At 33.7% G+C, this 25,540-nt stretch overlaps 2 protein-coding genes across 2 annotated transcripts in view; one reads left to right on the forward strand and one right to left on the reverse strand.

The window, feature by feature from the left end:
• Positions 1-25,540, reverse strand: part of garz (Sec7 domain-containing protein garz) — a 437,193-nt gene that overhangs the window by 267,739 nt on the left and 143,914 nt on the right. The gene's annotated exons all lie outside the window — the stretch shown is intronic.
• Positions 719-24,758, forward strand: LOC149481280 (fatty-acid amide hydrolase 2-like). Its single transcript, XM_089705589.1, has 12 exons — positions 719-850; positions 14,173-14,415; positions 15,665-15,788; positions 16,510-16,681; positions 19,225-19,349; positions 20,625-20,714; positions 21,720-21,868; positions 22,086-22,168; positions 22,455-22,632; positions 23,150-23,272; positions 23,820-23,957; positions 24,523-24,758. The coding sequence occupies exons 2-12, from the start codon at positions 14,191-14,193 to the stop codon at positions 24,664-24,666; spliced, it is 1,551 nt and encodes a 516-aa protein (XP_089561715.1). The 5' UTR covers positions 719-850; positions 14,173-14,190; the 3' UTR covers positions 24,667-24,758.

Below are 25,540 nucleotides of genomic sequence, written 5' to 3' on the forward strand. Positions count from 1 at the left end.
ATTCTATGCTTAAAGAATCTGTTGAGTAGATAATTTAATTAAATTTTGTTGTTAATCATGAGTATTTCAGGGTGAACACAAAAATAATATAAAACTGGTCAAGTACGTGTTGCAACACACGCATTGAAGGATTCCGTAGTTTATGTAAAACAGATACAACATACTTACGTCTCAAAAAGGGCCACTTTCGATCCTAATAATATTTCAGTAGGCGAACAATCCATACAATAACTTCGCATGTCGATTGTCGAGGGGAAAATTATGTTTCACTTTTCACTTCTCATGTAGGGGAGGTGCCTAAAATATATATTCTCGATGGTTTCTTCGTATTTATTATTATTTTATTTTGTTAACTTGTCAAATATAACGTAATAAGGAATTTGTAAGGGAAGGCACTGCCTTCTGAGATACAGGTATAATGTTACCTATATGTATTTCAAGTTCCTAATACTTAAATTTTATTTTATTTTTTATTTATTAAAGATTCATAAGTGTGGCAAATACAGCTTGATATATCTTATTGATATTTGATATAGATGGTGTTATAGACCTAATATAGACGGACATGACGAAAGTTTAGTAAATTTTGTTACGGAGCCCTAAAATGGCCCAGAGGCGGGAGTGACCAGGGGTAAAAAACAGCCTATTAAGTTTTAGTTGTTTACAATCCACATTGACGTTATCTTGGACCATTAAATAAAATCTATTCATCATGTAAATGTATTCATAGTGCCGCGGCCGGCTCGGAGTAGGCAATATTTCGGTACGGTGGTACCAGTCTCTATGCGTCTTGCGTTGGTGTTACATGTGTTTAAAATTATAATATTTTAGTGTTTTATGTTGACCTAATGTAAGTAAATATTTTTTTAATAAAACGAAATTGAAGATTTTCTTTTTAAGTTAAAAAGCAATTGCAGTTGTTTCGCGTGTGTTCTGAGAAAATCCAATTAGTCTGTGATAAACAATGATAGGTTTTATAATTACCATCTGATTATGTAAAGAGATGTTAAGTGTATAACCGGAAATTTACACTTGATTAAGTTATGTGTCGTCGTATATAATACGGAATATTGTTTTTCTAACCAGTAAGTAGGTACTTATAATAATTAATAAAATCGAAAAATTTTGTAATATCTATGTACCTATTTAAAAATACTGAGCGGATTAGTAGGTAGGTATATTATTTAATTGATAAAACGTAGATAAGACAAAAAAAATAAGTGGTTTATGTAATTTAAAACTAGCTTTCCGCCAGCAGCTTCACGCGTGTAGTCAAAGAAAAACCTACAGTTTCCGTTCCCGTGGGATTTCCGAGATAAAGCCTATCTTATGTCTTTTGAGTTTAGGCGGACAGTTTATACATACAGACAAACAGACAAAAATTCTAAAGCCTATATTTTTGGCTACGATATCTATTGAAGATCACGCCCAGTATTCTTTTAAAAAAATATTCAATCTACAGTTTTGACTTTCCTACGATTTTATTATATGTATAGATAACATAGTAGGTTTACACAAAAATTTAGTTCAACAACTTTGTTGCATCTCGAATCACAACGCGGCCCTCTGCCAGATTATATCCGGTCTTACATAAATTATTGTTGTTATTGATCACTCTTGACTCCTACGTCTATGTCACTACTAATGTCAATCTTTGACACACTATACTCTGTCCATTATATTATTTGCTTTTTGACAGCTACACGCCTATGAAGGATTGTATTGTCTATGTTAAAATGTCATACAAATAATTATCAGTAATTATCGTTCTTCATGGACAGGTCCCGCCCACTTAGTGATGTCTACACAGAATTATTCAATGATGGGTCGATAGATTATAATAATCGATAGAAATACTCTGTAAAATATATCCGATGCAGAAAAACTCTTCTATTATGTTATATAATTTAAACGTAAAGACAACCAAATTTTAAGATAGAAACCAATAAATAATAAAATATTAGTTTAGTTTAGTTTTAACATACAATGCATAGATATGTGGTCTTATTATTACATATCTTATTAGTACGTTTACGTTGTAATTATTATTTACGTACCTGATTCGATTTATGATAATATTTTTAATTTATAATTGAAATGGTATCACAATCGATAATCTTTTGAACATCACTTCTGGTATCACCCGTCGAGCTGTCAAAAAGCAATTCTTATAGTGGACAGACTATAACATACAAAATATACATGCGTGTGGTTTGAATTCGTCAATGAAATATAAAATTATCTTAAAGCTTCAAAGAGTAAAGGTTTCCATTTCTTCACAATTTAATCATTTATTTAGTCTAATGTATTTATCACTTATTTTTACAATTTGTTACATGAGGTTCATTGCAATTGTTGTCCTAGTCAAGTTATATTCTGCTCTGGTTTCTTTGAATATATCTACAAACACTAATATGTTTGTTAAGTCTATGATTTATAAGCCCAATAGTATTTTTTATTCAAATAATTTTAACCCCTTACCGCATACAAAGCCATATATGGACGACGAAGTTCATGAATTTTTTATAGGCTAACCATAAACAATATCTAAAAAAACTACCTTACATCTTAAACAGCATTTCATCGAGAATTGGAATGTAATTAATTTATACAGTGTAAATAATATCCATCAGATATATTAGAGATTTAGTCTAGCGCGTGCGACGGTTTGGGTGCGCGGAAAAAACCGTGATTTTCAAATTAAGATTTCAATATCAAAAAGGTGAGTAAAGCCATGAAAAAAAATATTACTTCATTCTTTAGTCTTTCTAAAATAAGGTAAAACATTTGGTTTGGTTGTTTTTTTGCTTTAATCGTGTTTTTTTTAACTTTTCCAAATCTGTCATATTTGGCTTCGTATGCATTCCGTCCAAAATATATTATGTCATATGTGGCTTGGTATGCATTCAAGGATACTTTCACTGATTGTTCCAGTATCGATCCCGGACACTTTTATCTCACTGCTAAACATGTCAATATCATATCATCATCAATAAATACAGACTCATGCTATATGCCACTGTATAATTTTTAATTAGCCGTTTCAGAGCAAATGCGAAAGTCAGGGAAAGCTCTTATTACCAAAAGACGTGGTCGTCTCTCAAAAACTTAGGAACATCGGCATCTCTCGAGTCTCCTCAGTATTCCTGACTCACCAATTGCCGCAAAAAAGCTACGAAAAACTCCTGCAAGACATCTAGATTTTCACTTTGATTCTGTACCATCTGATGGCACTAGTCATTACCCAATTTGGTAGAAGAGCACCCGTCAGCTATGCCTATATTGTTCAAATTTCGTTCTTTCACGTTATGTGAAAAATATAACGTGTTTTTATGTTTTAATGACAAACGTACCTAATTGTTTTAAGCAATTTCACGAAGTATAAGTTGGCTGTGATTCTGGGTGATATTCAGGTATCCATATAAAGTACTAATATTTCGCCCGCGGCCTCGCCCGCTTTTTCAAAGAAAACCCCGCATAGTTCCCGTTCCCGTGGGATTTCCGGGATAAAACCTATCCTATGTGCTAGTCCAAGTTACCCTCTATATTATGTGTGCTAAATTTCATTAAAGTCGGTTCAGAAGTATTTGCGTGCAAGAGTAACAAACAAACACATACACATACATCCACCCTCACAAACTTTCGCATTTATAATATTAGTAGGATAGGATTTATGTAAAATATATGTAGTATATCAGTTGACTTAGCATTCAGGATACAAGCCTAAGTTTAGTTTGGGGCTTAGCAACCATGTGTGTGAAATTAGTCCGGAATATATTTTTATTTAATTATTTAGTTACTTTTTTCTAATTGCATACGAAGCCATATATGACAGAAAAAATACAACAAATAGACTACAAGCCCGCATAGGGCAAAAATATGGGTCAAATGAACCACCAGGGGACATATCTAGAACGATAGCAGAGCAAAAAATAATAAGATTCATCACTATGCCGTCACTTGTAAGCTGTCCAACTGAGTGCAGATGAGAATTGAAAAGTACAGGTAGACTCGGTAAATTTTGGTCATATATTTTTGTACGGCATTCTTAACCATCGATAGATCCATTAAAAATAATAAGAAACCGCTCAGTGCCGTACAAAAATGGTGGTCCACCAAGTCGGAATTTTTATTTAATTTCCGAGAGTTACCGGGGGTAAATTTGGTCATTTGACCATGTACGGCATCTGTGTCATACTATTGCTATACTGCTTTTAATCCATTATTCCGCAACGCCGTACAAAAATCATGGGGACAAGGGGAAAAAATCGAGAGTTGTAATCCCCTCTCTTTCCCCACTCCAGGGGGTCATTTGACACAACACGAAATAAATTTATTTTTAAAGTATTTTATGCATAGATAATATTTTTTCATGTGCCGTACATTTTCGTTGGTTCAAAGGGGAAAAATCTGAAAAAGAAAAAAATCCATATAACGAAATGTTTGCTTTATATTTTTATAATAAAATATAAATATTCATTAATATTAAGAAGCTCGAGGTGGTTAATTATCACCTTGGAAAGTCGGAGTCAGGTGGAATGGACTCCGTTAAATTGATGAACTAATAAAAAAGCTATGAACGAAAAGATGTGAATTATATGCAATCAGTCCATGAATACAGGTAAAGTCACAAGCAAATGCTAGTAATATATACATATTCAAAATGTACAAGTAAAGCGCTTTCAAATGATACCAAACACTGCATATTTATCTTAACTTTATTTTTTTACTCTGTATGTTTTGTCCGCTAGAGGGCGCCACATTAGATTTTGTGAAACCCCATATAGCCTTTAGCTAGTTGGGCGCTGGTTATCCAGACGCTTCTAATGATATGTCATTTGTCGAATTCTGATAAGTAGTTTAGAAGTTACGAGGGAATAGATGAACATACATACATGACCTGTCAAAACCATAACCCTCCTTTTGCTTTGCCGTAGTTGGGTAAAAATATGTTAATGCCGTACTGTATCAAATGGCCATAAAGCACCCTTAAAATTGTAGCTTTCGTCGCTTTCATCAGCCTAAAAGATGTGGTCTGCACAAAAATGTACGGCATCGTTTTTTCCTAATTTATCTATGTTAATACTATTTAAAACAACGAATAAAGTGTAGAAAACTATTATATTTCATTAATCTACGATGTTTAAACTTTAACAAAATTTCTGGTTTTGCATTTCTCTATAACTTTTTTTAGAACGGATTCTTTTGAACGGCAATACTATACAACAATTGAATTTTACAATATCATGTTAAAAAAAAAGTTCCCGTACAGGGTCAAATGACCTTACAGCTCTTTATATTAAGAATTCGATGAAATTAAGATGATTATTGGTATACATTTAAAAGAACAATTATTTTTTGACGGCATTGCTTTTAATAGTACTTTTGAGTGCTAGATAATGTTTTGGAACCGAAGCCGTACTTAGTCAAATGACCCCCTGGAGTGGGGAAAGAGAGGGGATTACAACTCTCGATTTTTTCCCCTTGTCCCCATGATTTTTGTACGGCGTTGCGGAATAATGGATTAAAAGCAGTATAGCAATAGTATGACACAGATGCCGTACATGGTCAAATGACCAAATTTACCCCCGGTAACTCTCGGAAATTAAATAAAAATACCGACTTGGTGGACCACCATTTTTGTACGGCACTGAGCGGTTTCTTATTATTTTTAATGGATCTATCGATGGTTAAGAATGCCGTACAAAAATATATGACCAAAATTTACCGAGTCTACCTGTACTTTTCAATTCTCATCTGCACTCAGTTGGACAGCTTACAAGTGACGGCATAGTGATGAATCTTATTATTTTTTGCTCTGCTATCGTTCTAGATATGTCCCCTGGTGGTTCATTTGACCCATATTTTTGCCCTATGCGGGCTTGTAGTCTAAAACACTGCATACGAGTCCATATATGGCGCCGTTTCATATTTTCTATAATATAAGTAAATAATTTTTTTTCTCAATTTGATCTCATAATGTAAGGTCTAATAAACACTTTTTTGCAAAAAAATAATTTTTATTTCATCTCCTTAATAATTCATGCAATAAGGGGTTAATGGCTAATACTCACTTAATCGAATTAAATTCTGATCTAGATAATTATAATGTCTCTAAAGCCCAAGTATGCAATATAGATCAAATTGTTGAAATTATTAACAAGCGAACATGTAAACTCACCATCCTGTCCCAGAATATTCGTAGTATTTCAAAAAACCTGCCGCAATTGGAAATATTCTTAAGGCAGTCAGTTATAGATATGGACGTCATTGTTCTTACAGAGTGTTGGTTGAAACATCTCGCAAGTGTACCGTCGTTACCTGGATACAACTCGTATGCCACACTAAATTGTAAATCGCAAAATGAAGGAGTAGTTGTATACTTACGTGACACTATAGCTGGTTGCTCTGTTTCAGAAAAAATATTACTTGATGCCAATGCTTTGCTTATTCAATTAAACTCCTGCACTATAATAATAGCTATTTACAGATCCCCGGCTTGTCGAAATATTGACAGATTCTTGGAGTCACTGAATAACCTTTTAGCAACGTTTACATCTTTTAAAAATGTCATTATCATGGGTGATATAAACATAAATATAACTGAGTGCAGCACTGATGCAAGAATGGATGATTACTTGAACATGATGTCAATGTATGGACTTTTACCTGCTCATAGGCTCCCGACACGTGGAAATAGCTCACTCGATCATGTTATCTTGAAATCGAACCTTCCATGTAACACCATCGTTGTTAATTCCTCAGTTACAGACCATTCTGCTGTAATTCTTTGGATGGAACACATAAAAATTAAAAAGAGTAATTCGATAGAGTTAGTGAAAATTGACTATGATATTGTTTCGAATGAAATAAAAAATAATAATTTCAATGATATACTACAGTTAACTGATGTAAACTTAGCTGCTGACGCTCTAATTAAATATCTACAAAAATTAATACAAACTAATGTCATATACAAAGTGATTTCAAGAAATTACGTTCCTCGGAAACCGTGGATAACACCGGATCTTTTAAGATGTATAAGAAACAGAGACAAGATGCACTTGAAACTGAAACAACAGCCCAATAATCAGACTTTAAGAATCACTTACTCCCGATATAGAAATTTCTGTACCAATATTTTAAGAAAGGTTAAAAACGCATATGAAAGAGCTGAACTAAACAAATGTAAGAGAAATGACAAACAAACCTGGAAACTCATTAAAAAATTTGCTAATATGACCCCAATTGAATGTGACAATCAGAAATTAATAAAATTTAATCAAACGCTGGATGATGTCAATAAATATTTTGCAAATATAGGTAAAACTATGGCTGAAAACTTAATTAAAGACTCCAATAACAATGACAACAATAATCTTAATTCTAATAATCAACAAATTCCTTGTGCATCTATGGGTTTGAGAGACACGGATGTCTATGAAATGACTGAAATTTTCAACGGCCTTAAGAATAATTCTACAGGTTATGATAATATACCCTCAAACATATTTAAGCTGAATAAAGAGTACCTTGTTCCTGTCATGGTCCATATATGTAATCTGTCATTAAGATGCGGAGTATTTCCAGACGCTTTCAAAATTGCTTTGATTCGTCCTTTTCATAAATCAGGAGACCAAGATCGAGTTGATAATTTTCGTCCAATAGCTATGCTGCCTATAATGTCGAAAATCCTAGAAAAAATTATTAACTCAAGGCTCTACGAGTTTTTACATAAGACTAATTTCTTCTCGATGCATCAATATGGTTTCCTGAGAGGCAAATCCACCAAAGACGCTATAGCTGATTTGACGAATCACATTATTAGTAATCTCGACAGCAAAAAAAAATGCATTGGTGTATTCCTGGACCTGGCTAAAGCCTTTGATACGGTTTCAATACCTATCCTTTTAATGAAACTTGAACGAGCTGGTGTTCGAGGATTACCATTGCAACTACTCGCAAGTTACCTAACAGACCGTAAACAGATGGTAAAGATTGGAAGTGAAGTAAGTTCAATGCATACCGTATCTTATGGTGTACCACAGGGTAGTGTGCTCGGTCCGACGTTGTTCCTCGTATACATAAACGAACTTTCCAATCTGACCCTATCTAACGGCCATGTTGTTTCATTTGCTGATGATACTGCCATCGTATTTAGTGGTAATGACTGGAACAGCACAAAAAAATCTGCAGAGGATGGACTGGCAATAGTTATGTCTTGGTCAAGTCAAAACATTTTAACCATCAATCTAAATAAAACAAAATACTTAACCTTCTCTTTGTACAAGTGTTCACAGCCGAAAGAACTCACTATAACATCACATACTTGTAAGACATTCAACTATCCACAAGAAAATAAATCGTGCGAGTGTAAGATATTAGAAAGTGCTCTTACCATCAAATACTTAGGTGTTCACTTAGATAACCAACTAACCTGGAAGTATCACATTCAAACTCTGGCATCACGCACTCGCAAACTAATGGTCATATTCAGGAAGCTTCGCGACATCGCTGACATAGATATCTTAAAAAAAGTATATTTTGCCATTGGTCAATCGATTCTAAGTTATTGTATCCAAGTATGGGGCGGAGCAGCAAAAACGCACATGCTCAAGATTGAAAGAGCGCAACGAGCAGTTCTCAAAGTAATGATGGCTAAGCCAATGCTCTACCCTACCTTAACACTTTACAATGATTGTAACCTCCTCTCTGTCAGGAAACTTTATATATTGGACTGTGTTCTAGGCACTCATAACTTGGCAGCTCGACATACAAATCATACTGAAAAAAGACGTAATGATAGAATCTTTAACTTACCTCTAGTTCATACTGTGTCAGCTAAGCGTTGTCCCGCCTATATGGGTCCTTTGCTCTATAATAAAGTAAATAAAATATTAAATATCCGCAACATGACATATTTTAACCTAAAAAATAAAACCACAAGCATGTTACTTACCTTATCATACTTAGAAACCGAAGAATTGCTAAAATTATGAACTAATAATGTGTAATAATGTTAATTGTGTAATAATATATTATTATAATGTAATGTGTAATAATTTAATGTGTAAAAATGTAATTTGTATAAATCTAACTTTTTTTTTTTAAATCAAATGTATTAGGTATGTAAACCTTATCTATTACTATATTATGCACGCATCCTCGTACACACTCACACCTACACACTCACACACACACACACACACACACACACACACACACACATACTCACGTTACTATCTTTACCTACGTTTTTACTCACGTTATAATGGCACTGTGTCATAGGAGTGGAAAGCGTCGATCGCCTATAGCACAGGTCTAGTACCTAGTTTAGGCGATCGTCGTGTCTCATGTATGTAAACTTTTTATAATGTGGGTCCAAATAAATATTTTTCATTTTTCATTTCATTTCATTTTCATATTAAGGAAGTGCAGAAAAAAGTATATGCCTCTGCTTCTTCTCTACGTCGGTTGCGAAACTTTCTTCCGATTTCTACCAAAATTGCGTTGTCACAATCCCTTTTACTCCCTTTCCTGGATTATGCCGACTCCTGTTATCCCGATCTTCACGAATATCAACTGGACGCTCTCGAAAGGCTGCAAAACTTTTGCATCAGATTCATCTTCGGCTTACGCAAGTTCGATCATGTTTCTGATTTTCGCAAAAGACTTCACTGGCTCCCTATAACTATTCGTCTTCGCCGGAATACTCACATCCTTCAACTCTTGTACTCTATCCTGTTTGACCCGAAAACACCTATCTACCTTAAGAATCAGTTCCAATATTTACATTACAATAGTTCCCTTTCCCTCCGTTCTTCTGATCTCCTTCTCCTATCCACCCCTATTCACCATTCCAATTTTTTTAACTCATCCTATACCGTCCTAGCAATTCGACTGTGGAACTCTCTCCCTGAGACTATCAGACGCGCCAAATCACCGCATAATATGTTCAAAGCACTTGTCAAAGAGCACTTTTTTTCCACTATTTAGTTACCTTTTTTATCTTATGTATATGTATGTATTTATATGAATTTGTATATTTTGTATTGTATAATGTATATTCAATGTTTAATATTATGTATAGTATGTTATATTTTATGTATTGGCATATTTATGTATCTTATATATATAATTGTATTTATTATTATATTATTTTTCTCCATAATACACGGGTCCCACCAGAAGGAAGATACCCGGTCCTTTGGGAGGCTTACGTGGGGACACAGGTCCAACACGCAGAGGCCCTTTAGAGAATTTTAATGTGTTGTGGGACACCAGCCGCAGCCTGCCCATGACTGCACTATAGAGATACAGCCCTAGGCAGTCCGCGGCCGATGCAGGACTATTGTAAAATATGGGAATTAAAAATCTGGGTTATGGAAGGAGGTGTTCAGTGGATCGGTAGGTTGGGTCTATGGGGACTATGGACGTCTGCCTTTTCAATATTAAAAATTGAAAGTGATGGCAGACGGTGACTCGCCAGCTCGGTCGATGGGCTCCCAAAAAGGTTACCGAAAATGGCAACAAGGGGGCAACATCAGCTGAGCGGCTAGGGGTGTAGAGAGGTGCGGCACCGGTTTCACCATCGCGGGCCCGCGGGCCCGGAGCGGGTTTCCCCGCTATTACGCCATTAGACACTTCCACCCCCGAGCATATAGCTCTGGCGGCTCCACTCTGGACGGCCAACAAAGGCAAGCCAGAGGTGGGGGATCCTGAACCTCGTCATTGTTCACTCCGAACTGCCACCGGGACAGCCCAGAGGTGAGGACAGGGACCTCCCCCGGGAGCGCTCGGTTCCCGCGGGGTCGCTACTCCCCGACACCTCGCCACAAGGTGCCCTGCGGGGTGACTGACTGCACGGCTGGGATATCTATTGTAGATATGCCAACCGGGGGCGATGGGGTCGTCACATCCCTACGCCATATTATTTTTATTATTATTTTTTAAGTATTGATGTAGTATGTATGTAATATTGATATTATTGAGTTTTGTATACATTATTATTTATATAATATTTTCCTTAGTTTTTGATGTTGTTTTCTTATCCTTGATTTTATTTATTTTTTTTCTTTATGATTGCGCCTTCGCGTTTAACCAGCATCGTACATGTCCTTTATTTTTACGGTTGCCTGGAAGAGATTGCTTTAAGCAATAAGGCCGCCAATTGTGCACTTACCATATTCATGTTCTCCATGTTAAATTATATATGTTTTTTTATTTCTGGTATTGTACAATAAAGTGTAAAAATAAAAAAAATAAATATATTATTATTAGTCTGTGCTAATATTATAAAGCTGAAGAGTTTGTTTGTTTGTTTGAACGCGCTAATCTCAGGAACGATGGTCCGATTTGAAAATTATTTCGGTGTTAGATATAAGATAGCCCATTTATCGAGGAAGGCTGTAAGGCGAGGAAGGCTATATATCATCACGCTAAGACCAACAGGAACGGAGCAATGCGGGTGAAACCGCGCAGAACAGCTAGTAATTGAATAAGTCGCGTTGAAAATACCGTCCGTATTATATTATACGATCCGTATGACAGAATTGAAAATATACATAATTTAGACTGCTGTTTTTAGCTGCTGAGTTTTTTCTCAAAAATGATACTATTTGGGATCTATTTTTTCCTTAACTGGTGTAATTGCAATCATTGAAAGTAGCTCTAGATTATCTTTCTCAAATCGTACACTCTAAAATAATGCAATTAAAATATAAACAGACTCGACATCCCTGCAACATCTAGGCTTTGGTTTAATTACCTATGTTATATGTACCCTTGAAAATAACAGTTACATTTTGTGTAACATTAATTCTAATTATTTTACGGTACTGTAAACAATTAAGGCGGCAATTTCAAATAATAATTCATATTTCACACTGCTCTAGTTTAATTTCATTTCTACACGAAAAAATAACTGAAAATAATAACTTGGTACCTAACTGTGAGTTAAAAAAAAGCATGAAAAATGCACAATCCCTTATTTTTAAAATAAGTTATTAACATTTATTTACATTTTAACTTTTTTTGCTATGCACATTTTAACTTTTTCTGCGTAATTAACCAGACTAGGTACCAAGGTACCTACTTGAACTGTTGTACATAAACGAAACATAAACAATAAAAATATGTATTAATAATTATTGAAAAACACGCTAAAATAAACTTATTAAACAGTAAACTACTGCATTGTCACCGATCCTGGATAATGTAAAAAACCTAGGTACAAAGTTTAAGAATTAAATGTTAAAGAAGTCAGTTACTTACATGCAAACATACTGGTGATTTGGTGAAGCTAATATTCTGAGCGTAATAAAAAGACAATATTAAACAAAAATACATATATATATGAAAACAATAATTGCTTTATTACCTAATGCTATTCTACTTTATGTTAGCAGTTAGGCAATGTAAGGGAGTTCATTGACCTGCATTACGAAGCCCGACTTACAAAACCTTGCGTGTTTAAAATCGGCCTTAAATGACTTATTACATATTATAATGACAAAACAGTAGAGAAATTGTCTGAGAAAAACCTCATTTACCTACTGGTTAGGTAACATTAAGTATGTTTGTTTTAAAATAGTGTATTTACATTAGTCAAGAACATAATTGGCATGTTGATTTGTAAATAATATCATCTTATTTATAAATGGTAGGTATAACCACAGTATTACCGAAATAATATTGTAATACTGTGGTATAACATTATAATATAATGTAGGTATTATACAATACGATCACTCTTTAAAATCATAGGTGTACTTTACAAAATATTATACGAAAACCATCGAGATAGAATGTAAAGTACATATATCTCGATGACGAAAACCTACCGACCACACAGAGCTCTACCTAATATGTATAATTAATAATTATTATAATTAATTAAGAAAAACCGGCCTAACACATTAACTATAGTAGGTAACTAATAAAAACAAGTCGTGAGAAACGACCAGTAATAACAAGATTTTATCAGCCCTTTTTGATGACTTGAAATGGGTACATATTCTTATACTTAGTACATATTCCTACTAGGATAACATAATATGTACCTACGTAAATAAATCGTCAATAATACGTACTTAATTTTTATACTTACTTACCTTTTTGATGTTACTTACCTTTTTGTAGGCTCACTTGTAAACCGAATTGTTGACGTGGCGACGCTTGCCATGGCGACGGGTCGCCACGATATACACATCTATAGGCTCACTTGTAAACCGAACGATGTTTCACATCTGCCAGGCGTCCCATGACGGCTCACATTTTTTTTTTTTATTTTAAAATGAGATAAATTAAATTAAACGATGTCGTACTTACAAAGTTACTTCGTATTTGATACGTGGGAAAATGAAATTCTTAATGTAAAATATAGGCAGTAATTATAATATTCAGGAAAAATTGTAGAAAAAAAACTACATTATTATTTTTTATGATACAAATAGAACTAGATTGCCTTGGACTAAGATCATGATCAGTGTTAATTAGACTGGTTTTATAAACTCGTTTTTTCTTCACACGTAACTATTTACGTATAATGAATTTGTTTATTTTCACATTTTAACCTTAATTTACATTACGATTGTTGGTTTATCAATATAATTATCAATCTTATTTATCAAACAATTAAATTGGATAAGGATAAATAATCCTGATACGAATTTCACCGCTTTCAGATTCCATCCGTATTAAAAGTTAAAATTTTAAACGAAAACTGTTAAAATATTAGGTAGAGTGGTTTATATATAGCCATAGGTACCATCGCGGAGTTTTTCTCACCTATCGTGAGTAAAAAATTAATTTAATTTATAGAATATGATTTTATGTATCATTTGGTTTTCGTAGCGCACGCGAAATAAGTATCTAATTTTTTTTAATAATTTTTTTTTTGCCTTCATGATAGTTGATTAGTTAAATCGTTACAAAAACAACTAAAACTGTATTCGTTATTATATTTGTTTGGATAGAATACGATTTACTTCCACTCAAGGAAAACAAAACTAAAATTCACGAAAAATAAAGTCGATTTATACTTACAATATGATTTCGTGACTATTATAAGTCCCTATTGATTCAATTTTATTATAGTATCTATATATGTATTTTTATACTATTGTTAACGTTTGGTAAATTAGTTTATTAATTATACAATATTTTTTTCAGATATCTTAGCGCTTCAACATGTCGGTCTGCAGGAATATATGTTATTACTTCCGACTGTTCCTAGATAGTGTGATAGACTTTATATTTTCATTATATTGGGAATGTAAAAAGAAAACAATACCAGATTTGAGCGAAGAACATGCTATATTAGCGAACAGTGCAGTAACGTTAGCGAGGAAGATAAAAAATAAAGAATTGAAATCTGAAGACTTGGTGAAAGCAGTTATAGAACGAATTCAATTGGTATGTACCTACTCAATTATAATAAATAAATACAGATCCATTATATTTGAGAAGATACTTTGTTTAAGGGCTTTTCAAGATTTTTTATCAATTTAAGTAATTTTAATTTTATGAAAGTAAAACCTGAGTAATCTCAGTAAAATTTCTATTTAGTACTGTGCGTAAGTTATCGTTTTTTTTTTTAAAACATCAAAATAAAAACTCAAACAATCTCTATCAAGTAGACCATAGTGCGTTTACAACAACCACTGTGCGACTTTCACTCACGAATAATCAATTTCTTTCGAATAGACTAAAAAATGTATTTGGTAATTCAATATTTTTTACTATCACTATTTTGCCATTCTAAAACTACAAGTTATTAATAGAATTTGATCATAAAATCAAAAGTAAAAATAAATTAGTTACGAGGAATCTAAATGTTAGGGGCCCTACTAGAAACCTCAGGGCCCTATCGTAAACAAATTAGATTATAATAATATACTCATTAGCGAACGTTCTATAATCATCAATGTAGACTCTAAAATGTAGAGTTTTTATATAAATCTAGATTTCTATCTACTAAAGTCCGGTCGCGGAGCAGGAAGAATTTCGTACAATGACCTCTTTACCTACTGACAGTGGTCACAAACATTTTTGAATGAAGTGCAGTTTACATGAAATATTTGGAGGAGAAAATGTTTTTTACTAATTTATTAAATAAATGTCCTTTATTACTGTAGGTAATATATTTAGTATAGTTACTGTAGGTAATATATTTAATAGGTATTGTAGGCGCAATCTGTTACTATGTTGATGTTGTTTTAATAATCAATTGCAATACAACATAATGGGTCCTAGGACCTAGTCATGGGCAGCGTTGGCCCAGCAAATGCTCAATGTTTGCCGCCATTACGGCGATTATTAATAAACATCTACAATGACGGCCGATCATAGATATTTAGGCTAGAGGGCCACTATCGTGATTGCCTCTGCTCTCCCAACACTGCCCATTGTGAAGAGGGCCCATTAAGATGAATTTATATCAAGAAGTAAAACCGGCTATTCACCTACCTGCAGCAGGGGCAATATTGGAATTGCACCCTTAATTGGCTCAATCAATGTGACGTGTATAAGTAAGCAGGGGCAATTTAAAGAACAACTGATAAGTGATATTGCCCCTGCGGCAGGCACGTGAGTAGCAGGCTTAAGACCAAAGAATAACGATAACAGAGGGTACTAATGTACTGATAAAATATTGGTTCGGCAGGTTAATCCTATAATAAATGCGATAACAGCAGAAAGGTATGAAGCTGCGCTAGAGGAAGCAAGAGAGGTAGACCGGCAGATCGCCGTTGGCCTCTCGGAGGAGATGGCCAAGAAACCTTTCCTTGGTAAGATTATTATTTTGCTATTGTGCTTTTGATTATGAAGAAATTATGCCTTAGAAAATTAATCGTATTCGTAAATTTTAATCGTAAAATAATCATTTTGACCCTAAGGGCACCATTATTTTGCCATGAACTACACATTACTTAATACTAACTACGTTATATGAACTTACGTAGTAACTATTTAGTAACCCGAGTTTTTGCTTTACCTTTGAATTTTGAAATCTAATTTTATAGCATTCAAATGCTTTATAAATGAAATTTTTTTGGATGATTTGGATAGAAATAAATCAAAAGAGTATAAATAATTCGATTGCTCTGGTGGGATCACGAGTGGTCATGCGTCGCCCCAGAAAGGCAAAGACGCGTGTTCGAATCCCCCGTGATCAATGTTTTTTCTATTCATATGGCCTTAATAAATCGGCCTTTTAATCCAATTTTAATCAATGTCTTTCATCAGTAAGTGTGTGTGTGTGAAGTCCCGTGTCCCCGTAGTGGGGTAAGGGGCAGATGCATTATTCATACATCTGTTTCACTGATCGATTTTCTTTAGGGACAAGTAGGTGATCAGCCTTCTGTGTCCTGCCAGACCGAGACATTTTTTTTTCTTCGTCTCCACCGGGAATCGAACCCAGGACCCCTCGGTTCTACGCTCACGCGTCAACCACTGTACCAAGGAGGCGGTTTCATCAGTAACAAAAACACTTATTATTATTTATAAAAGGTGTACCATTCACAACAAAAGAGAGTCAAGCCATGAAAGGCATGCCTATCACGCTGGGTCTGTGGTCACGTCGTAATGATATCGCCACTGAAGATAGTGATGGGATCCTTCTGTTGAAGGAGGCTGGGGCTATACCTGTGGCTACTAGCAATCTACCTGAACTTCTTATATGGTAAGTCTAGATAATGGAAATTGGTAGAATAAATTTTACTTGACACGTTTTACAGCTCGTAATATTGACATGATTTTAAAAGAGCAACTATGGGTCTATGGATTTTCTTGCGGCAAATTTTGCCGGTTCTTCTCCATAGATACTGCTTTCCGAATCGGTGGTAAATGTTATGACAATTCAAAAGAGCTTTTATAAGAAGTCTTATTGAATAAATAGTTTGAGATTGTAGTGTGGAATGATATTTCGTATGTTTTATAATTCGCGTGAAGGCACTGTATAATATTTGGTTGGTTCTGCTAAACTAAAATAATACATAATAATACTGTAGGGTCAACCGGGGCAAATGCAACTAAAAAATAACAAGTTTCAAGTTTGATCGGTTGCAGTTATCTCCTTTTATATTTGGTCATTTATTTGACCCATTTAGTGATTTTTGTATTTATTGAAGATTATTTTCAACCAATCAAGCAATACAGTAGTCTTATAAATAGCTGGTAGTGAGAATATTTCCTAAAATTGGTAGAAAAAGTTACATTAACCCCTAGTCGGGGGTAAATGCAACTAACTGCCATAGCTCTTCTTCTATTTCATATAAAACAACGAATATAGAATATATTTATGAGATTTCATGTTATTCATAGGATTTTGAACTGGATTACCGTGTAGCAAGAACGAGTTTTCAGGAAAAATCTTATTTTTCTGATTGTGGGGCAAATGCAACTATTTGTTAGAGAATTAGTGTGGGGAATGCAAAAAACTTATTCATCGATATATTTTTATTATTCTATACTAGCGGTCCGCCCCGGCTTCGCCCGTGGTACATATTTACGTTTTCTCTACATAAGAATCATCCTCGTACTTCAAGGAATATAATAGAAAAGAATTATCGAAATCGGTTCAGCCGTTCACATGACGTGATGCCGTGACAACGCGAAACGGGTGCAGACCCGCCGCCTTTTTATAGCTCCCGCCGCGAAGCGCGTCGAACGCGGCAACTGATACACAAAAATAATCCTTATGGCATGATTCTGTATTCACGCGCGATGACCTATAGCGTATTTCATGTATAACTTTGGTGTTTCTACACCGATTTACATGATTCTTTTACTATAACCTGCCCAGGAGTATGAAGAATAATTGTGCCAAATTTGGTTAAAATCCGTCGTGTAGTTTTTGTTTCTATAACGAATATACAGACAGACAGACAGACAGACAGACAAAAATTTTACTGATTGCATTTTTGGCATCAGTAGCGATCCCTTATCACCCCTTCATAGCTTTTTTTTAAATATATTTCATGTACAGAATTGGCTTCTCTACAGATTTATTATAAGTATAGAAGATATATATATACAATAACGTTATCTATACAATAACGTTGCGATCGTAGATGGCGCCGCATTATTTAGAGGAAAAACTCATGTACCTACTTTGATTTACCACTTTAAATCGCAACAAAAAAAATAACAGTGTACTACCTACTAAGTCAATTTTAGTTTTTGGTCAGAACAAATAATATTCTTTGTGTTAAATATTGTTAAAAACGTAAACCAAACAAAATACGTTTATATTAGTTAATCAACCGTTTACTAAAAATTACTTGAACAATCACAGAACTATCCTACCTATCGTTTTTAGTTACTTATATTCTTTAACCACGCTTTATCTAATTTGAATTTTACTTATGAACCCGTCTCTGAGTATAATATCGAAGAAATAATCGATGGTTCTTCTTTAATTAATCATAAAGAAAATATATTTTGACTACCAAGAAGGATACATAATAAAAATATCGACACTGTCACATCACTAGTGTTTTTAGTTTCATACAAAAATATAAGGGGCTATTGTAACTAACCTCACAGTTGCAATAACCCCACAGTGAAATTTTCGTGAGGCAATTGTAACTGCATCAATAACACAAAATAGAGTCAACTAACGCACTAAAAATATAAATGAAATATGCTTAACGGCTTGTGATAATCGCGTCCAATCAAAAACACCTGCAAAAAATCACTCCTAAACAATTTTTTTGTCTGCAAAACTCGACACCTGTTTTTACGCACACCAACTTCAAAATAGCGGTTTGACACAATGGCCTATCAATCAAATAGTTTTCATCGTAGGGGCACCATCTATTACTTGTAAGATTTATTAGTCGTTGAGCTATTGAATCATAGGTGGCGATTTATTACAACAACTCTAATAAATTAGTTATGATAACTAGTTGCCATAGCCCCATAGTTGCATTTGCCCCGGTTGACCCTATAATGTATTTAGAACTGATAATGATGATCGATGACTGATTAGATAAAATTGTGTTTATATTGTTTATTTACAACATACTTATAGGTATGCTTACCAATTTAGCAAACTCCGTAACTAAACGAAAGCTACATTTTTCTTGGGAAAATAATTTTATTTCATGTTTAAGTTGAGACATCTTGTTTTCCATATATTTATTATTCATGCATAATAAGGTTATAAATTAAAAGCCTAGCCTCTTACTTAAGCCTTTATTAACATACATAATTCCTCTCCAGGCAAGAAACCCGTAACCCAGTGTACGGTATGACCAAAAACCCGCAGCACACAGGGCGAAGCCCCGGGGGCTCCAGTGGCGCGGAGGCCTCTCTCACTGCGTCTTACGCTACACCGATTAGTCTTTGTAAGTTATTTTTATGTTAATTTGATGTTTTAAAATATTCATGGATTTATTTGATGCCTTTCTAGGAGCTTTTTTTTGGTCTTTGTTAGTTATTTACCAATCTCAAATCTGTAGGTATATGAGTTCAAAATTAGTTTTTCAATAAATTAATAAATAAAAACGAGGTTTTAAAAATTACCGCTGTGATTTTAATGTAGATTGTAGTTATATTTTGCACTTTTAACTTTGCAACTCCTAAAATATTATCCCGCTTAAATCCGGGCCTCTCGGACTTATGAATGCATCCCTGTATCTGAGTTGCTTTTTGTCAATTGTCACTTATTTAATTACATCAAATATATACGATACGTAATCGTATAGGTATATTTGTTGTAATTATACTTCCAAGCAATTGCAATAATTATGAATTGTATTGTAAAATTAACACGCAAATGCAAAAAATATCTTTTTGCAATGACGTGTTCACACAGCTTTTTTTCGATAAATCGTTATATTATGTATTATACATTTTTTTTATTTTTGAAGTGAAAACTTCTTTAGCGGCGTTGAGCACTTTTTCTGTACCTAATGGGTATAAAATCTTAAACTCGCGTCAGGACACGTGACCTGATACCATTCCAAAATATCAAACACGCTCAACGTAATAATCAAGTTTTCACTTCTGCCGGCACTCCCGGAGTGCAACCCGTCTTTTTTTATTTATAGAAACTGGTAAGTAGGTATAATAAAACTTAATTATTCAAAATTTACGACCTATAATATGAGTATAACCTTGTACTTTATGTAAGTAATTTCTACATGTGATAATTAAATGAAAACAAACCTTTACCTTGTCCCTGAATTATTATCCGGACTAGATTTCCGCCCGCGGCTTCGCCCGCGTTTTCAAAGGAAAACCCGCATGATTCCTGTTCCCGTAGGATTTCCGGGATAAAACCTATCCTATGTGTTAATCCAAGTTACCCTCTATATGTGTGCTAAATTTCATTGTAATCGGTTTAGTAGTATTTGCGTGAAAGAGTAACAAACACACACACATCCTCACAAACTTTCGCATTTATAATATTAGTAGGTTTTAGTAGAATAGGATTAGTAGGATTATTAGGATTACAAAATAATTAAAATAAAAACAAAATAAACTACCTATCTGCTTAGCCCGGGTAGTTATTCTTGTAGTTTTTCAAATTTTAACAGTTTTAAATAAAAAAATCTAATTCAATCTTTTTTTCAATTAAAATGGTGCAAATGACACGATTTTTTTATAAATTTGTGCAGGTTCAGATATAGGCGGGTCCACTCGCATGCCAGCTATGTATTGTGGTATATTTGGACACCACCCTACAGCTGGTGTTACTAGCTCTAAAGGTAAGATATTTTATTAAATATATCGTAGGTAAATAATTTGCGAATAAATGTTGTCATTTTCGTAATAATTTTCGTCATAATCCTCATTAATAATAATTTGTTACATCTTTTTCTGGACAAATATTTTAAGGGAATTGAATTTTTTTATAAAAAAAGCTCTATATGGAACTACTCTGTGCTTCGTGTATTTATATTGCGAATATAATTAACTGATTGCGAAGTGTGTTTTGTTTTTTCTATAGAAAATACAATGAGCTCATAATCACTCATAATGAAGCCCATGTTATGTAGGTACTAACTACTACCTATAGGCACGGAATAAAAATGTTAGCGTGTACTAGTGTACACACGTAAGAAGTGAAACTTCTTTATGACCTTATTTTTCAAAAAATAATTTACTATATGCAACTTTACAGAAATACGTCAAATCACGCGTGGTAGGGAATAGGGATAAGAAAAAGAAGGCGCGTAACGGACACTAAAGTTTTTTCCAACCCCGATAGATAAAGAAGATTTACTTCAATAATGACTAGTAGCAAATAACTTTAAACAATAAATTACATTAATTTGGAGATTGTTGAACAAAATAAAATACAAAAAACTGCTGTAAGTTTTTGTTTCACATTAAATAACAATAAGTGTAGGTACGTCAAGTGGAAATTTTTAGCACGTAATTATTGACGACGACGATTCTGTTACTTATTGTTATTATTTCATGTTTGTAGTAGTTATACACATTATATTTTACTAGCTTTCCGCCCGCGGCTTCGGCCTTCGCCTGCTTTGTCTAAAACCTAATAAATTATTATACTAAAACCTTCCTCTTGAAGGTCTATGAGCGTGTGTGTCGAGCACTGACGTGTCGGAAGTGAAACTTCTTTAGGCGCATAGATAAGGCGACGATTTTGGTATCAACGTGACACATGTGCACACACGCTCTTTTTTATTTTAGAAATATGTTCATCACTGTAAATTTATTTAATTATTAAACTGCTTCATAAACAGGAATCTTCTTCCGCGAAACCCATTCAGACGACACAATGTTCTGTCTCGGCTTTGTCACCAAGCATGCAGAAGATTTGGCTCCACTTACTAAGGTTATCGCGGGGAATAGGGCACATGAGCTGAAGCTGGATGCTGATGTGGATGTTCAGGTAAACATACAGACTGACAGTAGAATTATGTAGTTATAAAAGCTATCTATGGTAAATACTGTTTAGTGTTTATTGATTAAGCATCTGTTGGCCCGGCCGTTGGAAAAACGCGCCAAAATTTGACAAACTTTGACGGATAAAAAGATAATTAATTGCTTGGATTGGATTCCACAATCCAGTGTCTTTTTTTTCACATGTTTTTGTTATTTTTTTACAGAAATTAAAGTTTTACTACTTGGAGTATAGTAATGATTGCTTAATGAGCCCACTGAGGCCTGAAATGAAGGACGTTATGAACAGGTATTTAGAAATAAGAAATCTTATTAAATTAAAGTTACATTAAAAGCATTTCTATGCATTATTGAATTAAAAAAAAGAACTTTAAATGTGTAATTTTTCTTTTTATTTGCGCTCCATTCTATACAAAAATTGCTCTACTCTTTAATCTATGGTCTATATTCGTATAAGCAGCGTTTCTCAAACTATAAAAAATTCGAAGTTTTTTAACTATGTATTTTTTAAATTATTAGTGTTTCTCGAATAGTCAAAGTTAATTAAATTTTTACCATAAATTGTATATTTACAGGGTAACCAAAAACATAAAAGAGAAACTAAATATAGAAGTACTTCCATACCGCCACGAAGGTTTCAACCACATGTATAGATTGTGGAGTTACTGGATGGACAAGGAGCCGGAGAATTATTTTACTTTAGCCAGTAATAGTGATAAAGAGCCTAGCGGTTTTATTGAATTAGCGAAAAAGGTACAAAAAATCTTTAACTGAAATAAAAAATAATGTACACAGTAGTTAGGCACATACTCATAAGTTGGATCTCAATAATTAGTATTTTTAAATGTACATATTGCTTTTCTTAGAATCGGATTGCTTGCTTTCCTATCCTTTAAACTGAAACCGATCTACGAAAATCAGTTATAATAAAAAAAGACGTGTGTCACTCGGGGACTGCCACGGTACAGCTATTGCATGCTATACCTTCAAGCTACACCTCCGTACCCGTCGGAGTGGGGAGCGTGAGGTTTTTTCGTTACGGAATTTCTGGATTCGGTCCCCGCGCTCAAGGCCCGCGATAGAAGCTATGCAATAGCTTAAAATTAAGATAATTTTTCTAGAAATATATTTTTTTTTACTTTTGAATAAATTACCTAGACGCAAATTGGTGTCGTCGTTTGAAAGTTATGCGTGCTCAAACATTTCGACGATTAATTTTTGCTATTTATACAGCTAATTATTAAATAACTAATATTATTCTCCTTTTCAGATGATAGGGATGAGCAAACACTGTCTATTCTTAATAATTCGTTTCATAGAATTAAGATACTTACCTCTACCAAATAGTAAATGGGCGGAAGAGATCACGCAAAACATGAAAGATGACTTAGCTGTAAGTATAGTTTTATACTAGCTTACCGCCCGCGGCTTCGCCCGCTTTGTCTAAAACCTAATAAATTATATACTAAAACCTTCCTCTTGAATCACTCTATCTATTTAAAAAAAACCGCATCAAAATCCGTTGCGTAGTTTCAAAGATTTAAGCATACAAAGGGACATAGGGACAGAGAAAGCGACTTTGTTTTATACTATGTAGTGATGATGATGATTGTGAAGTGGAAAAAAATATCTTAAAACCACAAATATACATGCCAGGGGCTAGTTATTTTTTATTTTATTAATAGTTAAATAGCATTGTAATGTTAGCATTTACACACAATACCTACACTATTCGTAATAACATGTCTTATAACTATTTTTGATATGTTATTTCTACAATGATGTGTGGTATTCTTTTTTCATATCAAATCACAAATGCCAAATAGTATGCCGTCATCTGGTTTAATCTGCTATTAGATTGAATGACTAGTCCATTCATTGAATGACGACATTTAATTGAATGACGTTTTATTTATATATATTTTTTTTTATATTTCTAGCAAAAATTAGGCGACAATGGAGTCCTACTATTACCGAGTGCACCACAAGCGACTCCCTACCACTACTCGTGTTTCTTGAGACCTTTTAACTTCGGCTTCTTTGGCATTGTTAATGTACTGAAGTGTCCTGCTACTCAGGTAAATAATTTAATAATTATTATTAATCTTGAATATTATAAAGAGGAAAGATTTGATTGTTTGAATTGGATAGGCTCCGAAATTACTGGCCCGATTTAAAAAAAAGAGCGAGTGTGCCGAGCACACGTGTCAGAAGTGAAACTTCTTTGGCAAGATTCAAAGATACCAAAATCGTCGCCTTACTCCAGGACGTGACGGTATTGTCATGACGCGACCTTGAAATTTTACTCTCAACACGCCTAAAGAAGTTTCACTTCAATTACCTTGAAAAATGAAGTCATAACATTAAAATAATAAAGTTAAAATAATATGTTATCCTTATATAAAAATCACGCGTAAAACTTTTAACGCTTGCAATAATTGTAATCACGCTTTCAAAGCAGTGTACTAATCTTATCTCGTAAATAATATTATGCAAATGAATAATTAATGAATAGCAATTTTTTTCATGGTCACGTGATCTTGAACTCTGAGTTCACAATGAATGCATGCAGTGCCGAAACTAAAAAAAACAAAATTTATCATTTTTTTCTGGAAAATATAATGCCCATGTTTATTATTTCAGGTACCAATAGGCACGAACAGCAGTGGTCTTCCACTTGGTCTCCAAGTGCTTTCCACTCGATACAACGACGCTCTCTGCATTGCGGTTGCTAAATATTTAGAGAAAGAATTCGGCGGTGCTATTATGCCTTGTACTGTTAAATAGTGTAAATAGAAAAGGTTGTTAATATTGTTTTTTATCCATTTTTATCTTATTTTTATGTTAAGAATAAGTTTTAATAAAAATACTGAAAATGATGTTTGTTTTTTTTTAGCTCATAAGTAATTAAAGCGAAATTAAATAATTTCACAAGTGTTGACACTACAGTGGAAGAAAAGTACCACATCTTCTAATTAATAAGGTTTGTGTAACAAGTAACTATATAAACAGCAAATCTGATGCTTCACGAATGATATAATATTATAATCTATCTTAGGCAGTCATTACATAACAAAATGCTTAATGCAGCTATATCGAACACCATTTTAAACATTTTTAAGTTTTAGAAACACTGGTTCAACCACGTTCAACCATAGACATTTGTTTTGTTGACGTAACATGTATCTATTAAAAACTTTATTATCTAAACGCTTTATAATCTGTACCGGTGATCGGTCAACACAAATGATAAAACTTCAAAAGTCAAAACATACGTCAAAAGTTCCATTGAGGTTCCATTCGTCATTAAAACTCTGTCCATTATATTATTTGCTTTTTGACAGCTTCACGCCTATGAAGGATTGTATTGTCTATGTTAAAATGTCATACAAATAATTATCGTTCTTCATGGACAGGTCCCGCCCACTTAGTGATGTCTACACAGAATTATTCAATGATGGGTCGATAGATTATAATAATCGATAGAAATACTCTGTAAAATATATCCGATGCAGAAAAACTCTTCTATTATGTTATATAATTTAAACGTAAAGACAACCAAATTGTAAGATAGAAACCAATAAATAATAAAATATTAGTTTAGTTTAGTTTTAACATACAATGCATAGATATGTGGTCTTATTATTACATATCTTATTAG

The sequence above is a fragment of the Colias philodice genome, chromosome 17 (genome assembly GCF_061535455.1).
Source record: "Colias philodice isolate Cphi_HAF_F1 chromosome 17, ilColPhil1 Martin Lab GWU primary, whole genome shotgun sequence".
Classification (NCBI taxonomy): Eukaryota; Metazoa; Arthropoda; class Insecta; order Lepidoptera; family Pieridae; genus Colias; species Colias philodice.

What these genes read in the sequence shown, in the direction of transcription:
- LOC149481280 (XM_089705589.1), top strand. Translation starts at nt 14,191, where the DNA reads ATGTCGGTCTGCAGGAATATATGTTATTACTTCCGACTGTTCCTAGAT. An exon ending in TGGTGTTACTAGCTCTAAAG is followed by an intron (nt 20,715 to 21,719) that starts GTAAGATATTTT and finishes CTTCATAAACAG; the next exon opens with GAATCTTCTTCCGCGAAACC. An exon ending in ACATGAAAGATGACTTAGCT is followed by an intron (nt 23,273 to 23,819) that starts GTAAGTATAGTT and finishes TTATATTTCTAG; the next exon opens with CAAAAATTAGGCGACAATGG.